The sequence below is a fragment of the Acomys minous genome, assembly GCF_964271855.1.
Source record: "Acomys minous genome assembly, chromosome: 13".
NCBI classification, from domain to species: Eukaryota; Metazoa; Chordata; class Mammalia; order Rodentia; family Muridae; genus Acomys; species Acomys minous.
The window spans coordinates 88,577,346-88,591,706 of NC_140495.1; the positions used below are offsets into that span (position 1 = coordinate 88,577,346).

The 14,361-nt window shown below is 50.9% G+C and overlaps 1 protein-coding gene across 1 annotated transcript in view; it reads right to left on the reverse strand.

The window, feature by feature from the left end:
- The window catches only part of SLC29A3 (solute carrier family 29 member 3), a 35,537-nt gene that overhangs the window by 19,925 nt on the left and 1,251 nt on the right, over positions 1-14,361 (reverse strand). The window contains exon 2 of the mRNA XM_084751809.1: positions 12,473-12,771. Within this exon, the coding sequence (XP_084607935.1) occupies positions 12,473-12,771 (299 nt within the window). The remainder of the gene's footprint in view (positions 1-12,472; positions 12,772-14,361) is intronic.

The window sequence follows — 14,361 nt, forward strand, 5'->3', positions numbered from 1 at the left end:
GATGCCTGATCTGACCGCACGGGCACCATCATCTCCCTGGGTTGTCTGCATCCTTATAGACTGGGGCTCAGGGTGGAAACGATGACATCAAAGGCTCCCTCAGCACCTGTGGTGACTAGAGCGGGCAGATGAAAGCCAGGCAGAACATCAGACCAGTGCGACGCCTGCACAGCGCTTGGTTCTTACTGCAGTTAATGCAAGGTGGGTCTGGACTAGGCCCCATTTTACAAAAATAAGCTCAAAGCTGGAACGAGGGAGCTGGCTCAGTAGGTAAATCCCCATGTCTTAATTAGGGTTACTACTGCTATGATAAACACCATAACCAGAAGCAGCACGGGGAGGGAAGGGTTTAATTTGTCTTTCAATGCTCAGGTCACACTCCATCACTGAGGGACATCAGGGCAGGACCCTGGAGGCAGGAACTGATAGAGGCCAGAGGGGACCCCTGTTTACTAGCTTCCTCAGGCTGCTTCCTTTTTTTTTTTTAAAGATTTATTATTTATTATTTATACAGTGTTCTACCTGTATGTAACTACTGCAGGCCAGAAGAGGGCACCAGATCTCCTTATGGATGGTTGTGAGCCATTATGTGGATGCTGGGAATTGAACCTGGGACCTTTGGAAGAGCAGCCAGTGTTCTTAACCTCTGAGCCATCTCCCCAGCCCATCAGGCTGCTTCCTTATACCATCCAGGACCATCCACCCAGGGGTGACACTGACCCTAGTGGCCTAGGCCCTGCCATAACAATAGCTAATTAAGAAAAATGTTCCCCACAGGCGTGGTGGCACGCGCCTTTAATCTCAGCACTTGGGAGGCAGAAGCAGGCAGATCTCAGTGAGTTTGAGGCCAGCCTGGTCTACAAAGGGAGTTCCAGGACAGCCAGGGCTATAACACAGAGAAACCCTGTCTCGAAAAACCGAAAAAGAAAAACGTCCCCACAGTCTTGCTTATACGCAATCTGATGGAGGCATTTTCTCAATTGAGATTCCTCGTCTCAGATGACTCTAGCTTGTTTGGAGCTGACCAAAAAAAAAAAAAAAAAAAAAAAAAAAAAAAAAAAAAAAAAAGTACAACCTAGAACCCAGGTAAAGCTAGGTCAGGAACACTTGCCTGTAATCCTAAGGCTCAGGTGGGGAGATGGGAGACAGAGCCAGAATCCAGCCAGCCTGGCATATTCAGAGATGGGCAACAAAGAAACAGAGACTCAAACAAGGTGGAAGGCAAGGAGGCTGACATCCAAAGCTGTTCACTGAACTTCACATTCACCATGGTGGGTACATTTCAGAGATGGTCACATGGTGCTGGTGGCAGGACTTTCCCACATAGGACATGTGGGGACGCCTGCCATTTTACTCTGCAGTCTCCACAAATTGCACAAGCTCAAATTCCATCACGGCCACAGAGTGGCTCTTGGGGCCTGTCTACATTTCTTCCTGGAGGCACTGTCACATCTTCTGCCCCAAAGCTGCTAATGTTAGGGTTTGATGCCTCTCCTCTCTGTCTTCAGAGTGACCAAGAGTGAGGAATTGTAGGAATTGTCTTTTCTCTTCCCCTGGACATTCACACAGGCCAATAGCTCTATGCAGTTCAAGAGTAAAGAAGATCGGGAGGGAGAGACAGGCAAATCTCTGTGAGTTCGAGACCAGCCTGGTCTACAAAGCAAGTCAAGGATGGCAAGGTCTACAGGAGAAACCCTGTCTCAACCCCCACTCCACTCCCAAAAAAAAAAGTCAAGAAGAAAACCCTTCCCTTGATAGGCCACAGGGGATGGACATGATCAGTGGTTCAGCAGAGATCACTTTAAAGAGGACAGATGGGCTGGGGATGTGGCTCAGTGACAGAGTGCATGCCTGGCATGTGTGAGGCCCTGCGATCCGTGCCCGGCACTACAAAACAATGGAGAATTGAAAGCAGCACAGTGAACAACAGTGGGCAGATTTCTAAGCTTCTTCCTGATGATGTCAGTGTCCCCCCCACCCCCAAAAGCCTCCCAGGTAGGTGTGAGACAGACCCCAAACTATGGACAAAGCCTAGCTGAGGAGTGCTCAGTACCAGCAGCCTCCCAATGGCCCAAGAGTGTGGACAGGCCTCTCCTGGCCAGTACAGGGTATATGTGTTCCATTAGTGATAAGAAAAGCCATTCTCATCTGCTGTTCTCCGGTGTGAACACTAGGAACCAGAGAACCACTCTTCAAATGAAATTCAAAAGCTTAGCCAAGCCAACGGCCAGATGTGAGGCCGTTTTCCAGCAGAGAACTTCCTCCAGCCACCTCGCTGAGAGGCCCCGTGCTAAGCGGCTCTTCTGGAAGAATCTGATTCTGGGCTCAGGGTCCAGGTAAAGCCGTTTCTCTGGGCAGGGAGGCCCTGAAATGAGCCCGTTTATCTCTGGCAGGCCTTGGGTAAGCTTCCTCTCCTCGGAATGCCATTTGGGCTCTTTGATATAAACGGAGTACATTAGTCACGAGCCATAGCAGCCTCAGAGTGTGAAGCTACTGTCACTGAACGGTTCTGTGTGGCCCCCACCTCCAGTCTGCAGTGGAGGAGGCAGCTGGGCTCCTGCAGGGTAGGAAAAGTGATTCCAGCCCAGGGGTGGTAGCTCAGGGCAGCAGAGCGTTACCTGGCTCACAGGGCCATGAAATTAGCAGCAGTGCACAGGCTGCAGCCAAGAACGATTGGCCAGGCAGGCTCATGCCCTCGGCTGTGTGGTTTCATGGCCTGGGATGTTAAGGATGTACCTTAACCCTGTACCTTAACCTGTAACCCTGGTACAGTCCATTCCAGTCAGAACCAGGTAAGAAGGCAGTGGTTTCCTGTGCTCCTGAGGTCCATGCAGGGGCCTTGGACATGGGGAAATTTGGAGCCTGTGCCACTTCCAGGTGGGAGGCGGGGACTGGGGATCCCAAGAGGAGAACAAGCTCAAGTTGAAATCAGACAGGGAGCTTCAAAAACTTCAGCCAGCCAGGTCCCTAAGGATCGGGAATCCCCATCAGATGGTTTGATTCCTCAGGCCTGTGTCCTTTGAGCCTTTGGGCCACCTTAGGGTCAAAGTGAACTGAGAACAAATCTTGTCCCTAGGCCTCAGCCCTTGTCCATACTTTATAGTCCCTGTAGAGCTCCCCATCTTCTGGAAGGTGTCCCCACTTTCCCTGTGTGCATAGAGTCAGGGGCACTCCCTTTTCCCTTTCCACTATAAGGGGAGCACTCCTCGTCACCTCCCTGCCAGAAGGGAATATTGTCTCTCCTCCCTCTGAAATGGGGACTCTGCACAAGACTAACCGACTTTCTCATTCCACTGGGGCTGGCTCTTCCTTCTCTGTGGGTGAAGAGCTAAAGGGGAGGGGAAAAAAAAAGCTCTTTGATTTCGCTGCCCCTCCCCCAATGGGTCCTTACTTCCTTTCCCCCAGGACTCCTAGAAAGTCTTGGCTCCACCTTCCCTGTAAAGAGCTCTGTCTGCCTTCCTCCGTGGCTGCCCTGCACAGGGTCCCAGAGCGCCCTCAGCCCAGTCATTGCCATCCATCCACATGCTTCTGTATCACGTGTCATGCCTTCCACAGTGGGACCGAGAGCCTTCCTCTGACCCCTCGGTAGTCTTAGAACCCTAGGGTGAGCCTTGATTTGGGGAAAAAAGTCTTGGATCTGGCTAGAATGAAGGGAGGCGAGCAACACATCCAAGGCATGGTGTACACACTAGAGGAGAGGGTGTGCAAACAGGAGGGGTTTGGGGAGGCCGACTCAAGAATGCCAAGGGTCCAAAGTCTCCAGAGGCTGCAAGATGTTAGGCATGCCTTTCCCTGGAGCCTTAGCTCCAGCCTCCCAGTTTGACAGGCTGTTGATTAGGGAGAAACACCTGCCCCATCTTTTGGCAGCCACGCGCACCTTCCAGTCCTGTGCAACCTGATTTGTGCCCAGGCCTGTACCATCAACACAGGTGGGCTAGGGGCAGTCCTAGGGCCAAGTGTGGCCCTCACCTTTCTGTAAACATAGGGATGTGGTTGCTCCTGTCATTCCTGCCTGAGATGGCGGCTTTACTGAGCATCCTGGGGCCCAGGGAGCCTGAAGTGTTTGATCTCTGGCCCTCACAGGATGATTTTTCCAGGTCAGCCTGGTCTCATCTCATTTTCTACACACACAGATGTGTGCACATCATTGTGGTATGTGTTCTTATGGGTGTGTACACACATATGTGGAAGTCAGAGGTCAGCGTCAGGGGTTCTCTCTTCAATTGCTTTCCGTTTTATTCTTTGAGCCAGGGTCTCCTACTGAACCCAGAGCTCGTTGCTTTGGCTAGACTGTGGCCAGCAAACTCCAGGGCATTCTCTCATCTCTACCCCCTCCACGCTGCAGTTAAACACACCACGTACTGCTCCTTTGGGCTCTTTTATGTGGGTGCTGGGGATCTGAACTCAGGTCCTCACACTTACATGGCAGGCACTTTATCAGGTGAGTCATCCGCCCCCCTCACCTCCTCACTCTTTTTATGTTTGTTTGTTTTTGTTTTTCAGGACAAGGTTTCTTTGTGCAGCCTTGGCCGTCCTGGAAATCACTCTGTAGACCAGGCTGGCCTGGAACTCAGAGAGATGCATCTGCCTCTCTGCCTCCTGAGTGCTAGGATTAAAAGTGTGTGCCGCCACTGCCTGGCTAACTTCTGCACTCTTAAAGATGGGCACGAAGTCCCCCATTCACCAATAAGGGTGAAACACAGAAACTGAGGCCAGCTGTCCCGAACCAGGGCCTCCCTGCCTCCGGCTGAGGAGTGAAACAGCAGTGCTCTTTCTGCCAGTCCTGTGCCCTCCCCTTCCAAGCCGTCCTTAAGTCCCAGTAAGACAAACCAGCATCCTTGCTGTTCTTCTTTCTGTTCCTCCCGCACCAGAACCAGCCAGCCACAGAGGGAAAGGCCAAAGAAAAAAGAGCCTGAGAAACACACACACACACACACACACACACACACACACACACACACACACACTATAAACACACACGCGCTTGCACAGACAACAGTGATAGTCTAAGTGGAAACCCCAGACCCTCCATTGCCTCTGCAGAACTTTCTCAGCCAGGGACTGCCCTTAAGAAAAGCACTCTGGCCAAGGCTATACAGAGGAACCCTGTCTCTGTGAGAAACCGAAAAAAAAGAAAAAGTACTCTGAATTTGTGCAAAGGGTCTAATCAGCTTTGTTCTCAGCTTACTCACAGTGATCAACCACATTAAAATGACACCAACCACTGGGCCCAGGCTACCTTCTAGCATTCTGGGGAGGTTGACTCTAGACTCTCGCAGAAAGAGATAAAATTGAAGACAGACAGAGAGAGGTGGGGGAGAAAAAGAGATGGATAGGCACGGGGGTGGGGCTGGGGAAGGGATGGTGAGCAGGTGGGGAGAAAATATAAAGGGAAGGAAAGCTGCAGAGGTGGCCAGACATGTGACTGACAGAGCTCCAAGGGAAGCGGAAGAGCTGAAACAGAAGGGGGAGCCATCACAGGTGTTACACACTGGGAACCACATGCTGGCTGGACTGTGGTTGGCAGCAGAGGGTAGACAGGGAACTTTAAAAATGACTCATTGTGGGTTCTGGGTTTTACAAATGGCTTACAGCAGCCATCCTCACAGGTCAAGCAATGGGTAGCTGGCAAGGAGCAGGGAAGCTGACCCTTACGCCTGATGGCCACCTACCCACACTCTATGGCAGACAGTTAGTCCCTTGCAGCCCACTGACCACTGCTACTCCTTTTGAGGAGTGACAAGAGTCTGTGTAAGGGTGAGGGGCCAGCACCATTATTTGGGGGTTGACTTTTAAAAAGCTCATGACCAAACAGGTTATTTCTCTTCATTTGGAAAGAAATCCACATCACGCTAAAATCTTCCAGCCTCTAGGACACTAGTTAGTGCCTCTATACTGGGGACAGTCTTGCAGGTCTGGTCCCCTTGGAAGCTGGACACATCTACACCTTGAGGGGAGAGCCTGCAGGATAGGGCGGGGAGCTGAGCATACACCAGGTACCCTAACACTGATGTGGACTGAGGCCCCTACTCTTGAGTGGCCACCAGCACGTTCTTCACACCTCTGTTCTGCTCCTCTGTGAGCAGAGGACACATGGTCCTCACACCTCACAGTGGAGGTGGCTTCTTACATGACAGGCTACAGCCCATGGCAAGTTAGGAAGCAACAGGATGGGTCCAGGCCAGAGTCCCATCTTATTCTATTTTCCTTTTGCCACCTACTTTCCTGGGGCCCTCTCCTCTGACCTTTATATATATTATATAAATATATAATATAAATATATATTAAATATATTACACTTAGAAATATATATATGTGTGTGTGTATATATATATATATATATATATATATATATATATATATATATATATATATATATATATATAGAGAGAGAGAGAGAGAGAGAGAGAGAGAGAGAGAGAGGAGCGCACACTACATTCCCGGAACTGGACTTACAGAGAGTTGTCTGTGAGTCTCCATGTGGGTGCTGGGAATTGAACATGGGTCCTCTACAGGAGTAGCCAATGCTCTTAACCTCTGAGCCATCTCTCCATCAACTCCAACAACACAGTCCTCCTCCTGTTAATTTAGTGAACACCCCCAGCAGGCTGTCTAGGTGTCATTGCCACTCCCCACAGTCTCCAAGGACACTGGCCCAGGGTCAGGTCCAAGGGCAGACTGCCTCCATCCTACCCGCATGCAGAAAGGGGCTTTATTTACTCAATAGCTTAATTAGTTACTGGGAGCCATACACTAGGCAAATATTCTATCACTGCGTTCATTCCCCAGCCCTCTCTTTGCTTTTTATTTTAAGATGGGGTGGGGGGAGTCTCATAAGCTACCCAGAGCGGCCTTGAACTTGCCTCTGCCTCCCAAGCAACTGGGATTAGGCACAGACTACACCACCATGATAGGCTGAAAGGGTTATATTTTCACATGTAGACAACCACTTCCTGGAAATGCAGTTTTGTTGCAGACACTGGTGTTGCCAGGTGCAGCGAATATTACGACCAAAAAGAAGTGGAAACATTTAAAAGCGCAGATGACATATAGGGCACTCGGCCTAGTCCCAGCCATCATATGTGTTACTGGGAGTGAACTCCTGCATCTGTTCATCCTGAGTGATGCTCCCTGCAGAACTGTGTACACATCAGCCACAAAGGACCAGAAAAGCATGCCTACGAAGGCTCTGCCTGGCACAAGATACCTGCTAAACACCAGAACTGGTGGTTGGCTTAATGTCCCTAGGCAAAGGTTCAGTAAAGGCCTTTGGGACCTGTGTGTTAAGAATGTCAGGCCTTCCTGAGATCCAAGGCTATTGCCTGGCTTGGAAACAACACAGACACACTGAAGAAATCAACATAACTCAAAGCACTTACATTAGCCAAGCCTCCCCAGCCCCACCCAGGCCCCCGAACCCCCAGTGCCCCTGGCCCCTAGACCCCCGACCCCTTGCTCTGTAAGGGTCCCGTCAGGACTCCCAGGCTCTCTATAACAGAGGTCATTTCTTGGACTTCTGGGTAGGGCTGCTTTAGTTCTCCAAACAGAAAAGAGACTTCCCACTCACTTCCAGGTTTGGCAATTTGGCAACTTGGCCTACATTGGAAGCAGTTCTTTAAGAAGGCTCCCTGAAGTCTCTGGCACCATAGCCACAGCCCATTTAATGATAGTTGCTTTTCACCCCACCGAGTACCATTTGACTTTGATCTTGGTTCTTCCCTGGCTGCGGGTGAACCCTGTCCACAAAGCTGGGCACGCATGTGCCCACGTGAGTCAGAACTGGGTGAGTGGGCAGTTTGTAGCCGCTCCCTGGTGACTCCACTGTGGTGGGATAGGGTCAGTTAGGATGTGCTGATTATGACAGGGTCTCTGCTGGTCCCTGGCTTGGTCTAGATCTCACTTCTGTCACTTGCTAGCAAAGGACCTTGGGCTGGGAGCCTCAGTTTCCCCATCTGCAAACTAGGGACACAGCACTAATTCGCCAGGGTATGATGTGAACGGTGGGTGGAAGTCACAGCGTGGGCGGGTACAAGCAGCATGGCAGAGACTTGGTAAGAGTCAGCAGATCTCCAACAAGCCCTCTGATAACCCATCCTCCAGTTCCTCTTTCAGCCGCCAGTTTATCCTGGTTCCTTTTAACCCTTTGTGTCTGGAGTGGGGGGCATGCCCATAATTATACGGGCAGCTCCCATGCAGTGCTATCCCGGGTCTAGGTGATTGAGGCAGGACCAGGCGGCTGTAGATATTGGCATGGGACTCCCCAGGTTCCCACACCTGCTGAGCCAAGTAAACTTGGCCTTCCCATTTAACATCTATGAACAACCCATCTGAAAGGTGGGCCACAGTGACCCCAGTTCTGCTTCCCTACAGCACAGGCCCTCCCTCAGTTCAGGATAAACTTTCCTTCTAAGCCATGTGATAACCGATGACACACACCCTTGTGACATATTACCACGTGCCAAGCACCAACCAGATGCTTACCAGTGTGCACCCTGAGAGCTGACACAGCAGTCCTCCCAGCCATTTGGATCCTACGTCCCTTGCTGGATAGGGAGGCTCGGCCATGGTCACCAGAGCTTGGCTCAACAACCTCAGTTTCATAATGAGACCCTGATGGAGAAGCACTGGGGCTCTGAGGATGCAGATGTGAACCTGTTACCCAGAGGGATCCTGGGGGTTTCCAGGGAACACCCACAGACTTGAATTGTTGTTCTCCCATCTGGGGTAGAGGTGGACGGGGGGTGTACTGATTTTGTTCTTCTTGACCTAGGAGAGCACATCTAGGCTACAGCAGGGCCTGAGAGCAGCTGAGGGGTCCTCCCAGCAGGAAGGACCACCCCCAATACACACATACACACACACACACAGAGAGAGAGAGAGAGAGAGAGAGAACGAGAGAGAGAGAGAGAGAGAGAGAGAGAGAGAGAGAGAGAGAGAGCGCGCCTCAGACACAGAGGATGCTTATAAAGGACCCTGATGGCCAGGGATCAGGAGCGGAGCCCAAGGGCAGAGCTCAGGTCCCCCGAGCCTCACAGGTCAGAAGCGAAGGCAACCTGGTCACACGCCCACAGCAGCCTTCTACCCAGCACTCTCAGGGCATGTCCAGTTCTGTGATCATTCGCCCACCCAAATCTCCTATTGCAATTCTCTCAAGCCCTGCCTTGCTGCGTGGCCTTGGGCAGGTTGCTTAACCTGTCAGAGCCTCTGGCTTTCTGTCTCAAAAGAGGTCACTCAGATCTTTCATGGCTGTAAGAGAAAGTCTGTGTCACCTGGGCTTGCCTGTTGGGCCTAGGAAGCTGAAACCCCTCATAGCATCACCACCACCACCACCAACCCTGAGCTCTCCTTTCACGTCAATTTGTCTATTTGTGTTTTGATGGGTTTGGTCCAGGGTGGCTGCCCCCGGACTCCCCCAAACCTGATTCCTCCAGCCCATTGGCTCTATCTGGGGTTCTTCTTCCAGAGAACAAAGAGAAGAGGGCAGGGAAGGCAGTAACAATTTCTAAACTGTCTCCAGACCTGCTGTAGGCAGAAGGAAATGAGCCTGGGATGGGAGATAGGCCTGAAGGTGACACAATGGGGAGGGCTGTCAACATTCCTATTGGGCCAAATGCCTCCATCCCAGCAACACACTGGAGGAAGGCTGGAGAAGAACCAAGCTGTCTGCCATCCTCTCTCAGTGGCCCTCAGGACACAGGACAGAGTGGAGCTATCAGCAAGATGGGGAGAGAGCAGGAGGGAGATGGGTGGCAACGGGTGGCACAGATGAAGAGGCAAAGAAAAACAACCCCCGCCAAATGCTGAAAGGCCCCCAGCACGCTTGCTTCCCAAGCCTGGCCCATGAATCGAGGGGTGACAGGTCTCTCATCTCTGATGCCAAGAGCCAGGAGCTGCGGGGAGCAGGCAGGTACTACGCCTGCACCTGCCAGTGCTTGAGAGCAGCGATAAAGCATCATAGCAGGGCCTGGAACACTAAGTGCCTGCAGCTGGCAAACAGGCCTGAGGATGGACGGAGGAGGGTGGGGCAGGGGCACACGCGGCCTAGCCCTGGCCTGGGGAGACAGACAGATGGACAGACAGGTAGAACGATTCTGGAGAAAGGCCACTGGGCTGTATTGGTCACTGAGGCCTGCAGAAAGCAGGGCGGTTTGCGTCACTAGTCCATAAAAAGAGTGGGGCCAGCCTCAAATGATGTCAGCAATGCTGTTTACACAACACCCGGGATGGTGGTGCCAGTGTGTAAGTGTGGCCTGAGTGTGTAAGAATGGGCCTCATTGCCACAGCCACTCTAGGAGGGTAGGATAACCAGTATACACATGAGAACACAGAGAGGGTACAGGATCCAGAGCCAACAGGGGCCACGTCCAGAGGGAGCTTCCTAAAGTTCACTAAGCCCATCAGCTACCCATGTGAAGATGTAGGCCCTGACTCCAGGATGTGGGTGGAATAGGGCCTGTCACCCACAAGCTCTCAGGCTGCTCCTGGTCCCACAGTCCCACATGGGCCCAGTAGGACTCTAAGCCACTGTGGTTGGTCCCTAGAGGCTCTTCAAGTGAACATGTGCAATGACAGCCTTTGTTTCAGTTCCTGGAGCCCCGTCCCACGTATCAAAACCATGTGGGTGGGGTGCGGGGGTATGCAGTAGTCATGTGACATCTTAGAGACGGCCAGCGTGCCCTGGATTTTAGCTAGATCAGTCAGAATCCCTGGGCTAGGTGTCATGGTAGTCCTGGAAGCGGCTGCCAGTGATTCAGGCATGGGCTGGGTGGAGCCCTGGGGGTGATGCTCACAGACAGACCCATTCACTATGTGACTTTCAGCACACAAAACTAAGCCAATCAGGCTGGAGAGATGGCTCAGCGGTTAAGAGCACTGGTTGTTCATCCAAAGGTCCTGAGTTCAATTCCCAGCAACCACATGGTAGCTCACAACCATCTGCAATGAGATCTGGCCCGCTGGCTTACATGCAGGCAGGATATTGTATAAGTTATAAATAAACAAATAAATCTTAAAAAACAAAAACAAAAACAAAAACAAAAAAAACTAAGCCAATCAAGGACCCAGAGGGACTCCGAAAGAAAGATAAATGGCACAAACAAGAAAGCCATCCTCAGACATAGCCTCTCAACCTAGGGCTATCACCAAGAGCCAAAACAATCTCTCTTTCTTCAGGATGATAATCATCCCTCACCTGATCTGTGGTACTTTGCTCCCAGCCAGAGTGAATAGACTGGTACACTCTGCCCCCCCTAGCTGTAGGGCCTCCAGTTAATTATGGATGTTACAAAACACTGCTTAAATGACTATCTTTGACAGATGTGTGTGTGTGTGTGTGTGTGTATAGTGTGTGTGTGTGTGGTATGTGTATGGTGTGCATATGTGTGTGGTGTGTGTATGGTGTGTATGTGGGTAGTGTGGTGCATGTGTGTGTGTGTGTGTGTGTGCGGATGTGTGTGATATATGTAATGTGTTTGCAGTATGTATGTGTGTGGTATATATGTGCATAGTGTGTGTGTGTGGTATATATATGTGTGTGTATGTGTATGTGATGTATGTGTGTGTGTGTGTGCATGTGTGCATGATGCATGTTAACATGTGTAAAGCCTTGGTTCTAAGCTCTAGGATACACAAAAAGACTACATTTCCCAGCTCTCTCTGTAGCTGATAGAGTCATGCGACTGATTTGGGACCAATACAATATAAAAAGAAGGTACAACGTCTAGGAAGTGTTCTTACAAGCAACAGGCATTCCCTCCTATATTTTTTCTTTAGATTTATTTATTTATTATGTATACAATGTTGTGCCTGCATGTACACCTGCACTACTACAGAGGAGGGCATCAGATCTCATTATCGATGGTTGTAAACCACCATGTGGTTGCTGGGAATTGAACTCAGGACCTCTGGAAGAGCAGCCAGTGCTCTTAACCTCTGAGCCATCTCTCCAGCCCATCATTCCCTCCTTTCTGTCTTCCTACAGAAGCCATAGTGGCTGGGGCTTCAACAGACATCTTGGACTATGAGGTGACCCTGGACATGAGAACCTACACGTGCTGAAGCAATCCACCTGCCCGAAGTTGAATAGGACGGGAAAATGACCTTCCCTTGATTCAGCTACTGCTGTTTGGAGTTTTCTGTAATTTATAGCTGCCTTAATGTTGTAAGAGTCACACCTTCACATAACTGGGGGCAAGGATTCTGGGTTCTTGCATGCACCATCACACAGTGTACAGAACCACCATGCCCATCCTCCTCCCACAGATAACAGCAGGCAATCTGAAGTATGGATTGGGTCTGCCCATCTCTGATCCCTCAGCCTGAGGAGGTATGAGATGAGGCCTGGGTACCACACAGATGCAGGGCGTCTGTATCAATACCCACATTCTCAGCATGTATCCCGTTCCCTCGAGCACCCCTAAGTATGGCCTGGCTCCAGAGTGCCTGCTCCCCTTGTGAGGGAAACAGCTCTTACCAGGATGTCTGTGTCCTCCGAGTCCTTTCCCGAGGCCAGGTTGGAACAGTTGCGGAGTTTGAATGCCCAGTATTCCTTGGCAGTGACAAAAAAATTCCAGGGCAACAGGCCCCCAATCCCCAGGCTGAAGAAGATGATGTAGACGCCATTGAAGCGATCTTCTGGCCTCTGCAGGCCAGGGGCTGGGTAGTCTAGTACTTTCCCCAGCAAGGCTTCCCGGTCAGCCTCTCGAGGGCTGCTTGAGGCTCTGTAGGCAGCATCTGAGCTGTGGTACACCTTGTCCTCAGAGGCGAGGGCCACTGTGGGAATAGGGAGAAACACAGACAGGGCAGGTGAGCAGGCATTGAGGCTGCAGACTGACCTGTGCTGGGAGATATCTTCTGGGTCTAACCTGGCCCTGAAGTCTGGTTGGAGAGTTTCAAGTTTCAGAATCAGGAAGAAAAAAAGATCAAACTAGAAGAACAGGTTAGCAGAACTGTAGTGACCTCAGCGTAAGTATGGGGCAGGCAGTGGGTGTGGATTAAAGAAAGCTACTGGTGCAGGACAAGCCTGGGCTAATGCGTTCACATGGGAATCAGAACCGTTGATGGGCAAAGAAGAAGCCCCCACCTCTACGCAAAAAAGCGTAGAACACACGATTTGCATAAGGTACGTACATGTGCTTGCCACACGTTAGAAGACACACAGGGGCCTTCCGGCAGTGGGTGTCTTTGGAGGGAGCCTGGGCCCCTGCAAAGAAGCTTCACTGCTAATTCTTATCTTTTGTGCCTTTTGAATGTGAACAATATGCTTTAGATGATCAATCAAGTTGGGCCAGTTAGGCGAGTGTGTCCCTGTAACCCAGTAGCACTCTGGTAGCGGAGGCAGGAAGATCAGGATTCAAGGTCATAGAGTGACCTCTGCTCCACAGACTGCCCAAGGACTAACCTAGACTAATAACTGCAGTACTTCAGAATACCACCACAGTGGTCACACTCAGGGCGTGAGCCGTGACCGGTGGGTGTTAAGTACTGAACACAGATGAGAAAACACAGATCTTTCTGAGGCTCAGAAAGATCAAGCCACAAAATAAATCAAGCTGGGTGGTAGTGGTGGTGGCAGCACACATCTTTAATCCAGGGAGGCAGAGGCAGGGCGATCTCTATGAGTTCAAGGCCAGCCTGGTCTACACAGTGAGTTCCAGGACAGCCAGGGCTATACACAGAGAGACTCTGTCTTGAAACAAACAAGCAAATAAACAACAACAAAGATAAAGCCACTTGTCCAGGTCACAGTGGCATGAGATAATATAGTCAAGAGGGATGGAGAGACGACTCAGTCATTAAAGGCTAGGCTCACAACCAAAAATATAAGAGTTTGGTTCCCGCCGGGTGTGGTGGCGCACACCTTTAATCCCAACACTCAGGAGGCAGAGGCAGGCGGATCGCTGTGAGTTCGAAGCCAGCCTGGTCTACAAAGCTAGCCCAGGACAGCCAAGGCTATACAGAGAAACCCTGTCTCAAAAGAAAGAAAGAAAGAAAGAAAGAAAGAAAGAAAGAAAGAAAGAAAGAAAGAAAGAAAGTGAGTTTGGTTCCCAGCACCCACGGCTGTCTATCCAGACACACATACACACACACACACACACACACACACACACACACACACACACACACATAATAATATAGGCAAGCTGTCTGGGTGCCTCGTGGGAATTCTCCGTGCTATCCCCCAGGGACAGTCTGGGAATGTGACTCTGTCTGCTGGTTCCAAGTCCCTTCAGACCTCCCTCCTGAAGCAAGAAACCATAAGCAGAGATGGCCCAAGGGGACTGACCCTCACCAACACTGCTGAATGGAGTTTGCAGGGTCAGACATCACCCCCCAGACTACTGCAGCTGTGCCATGGAGCAG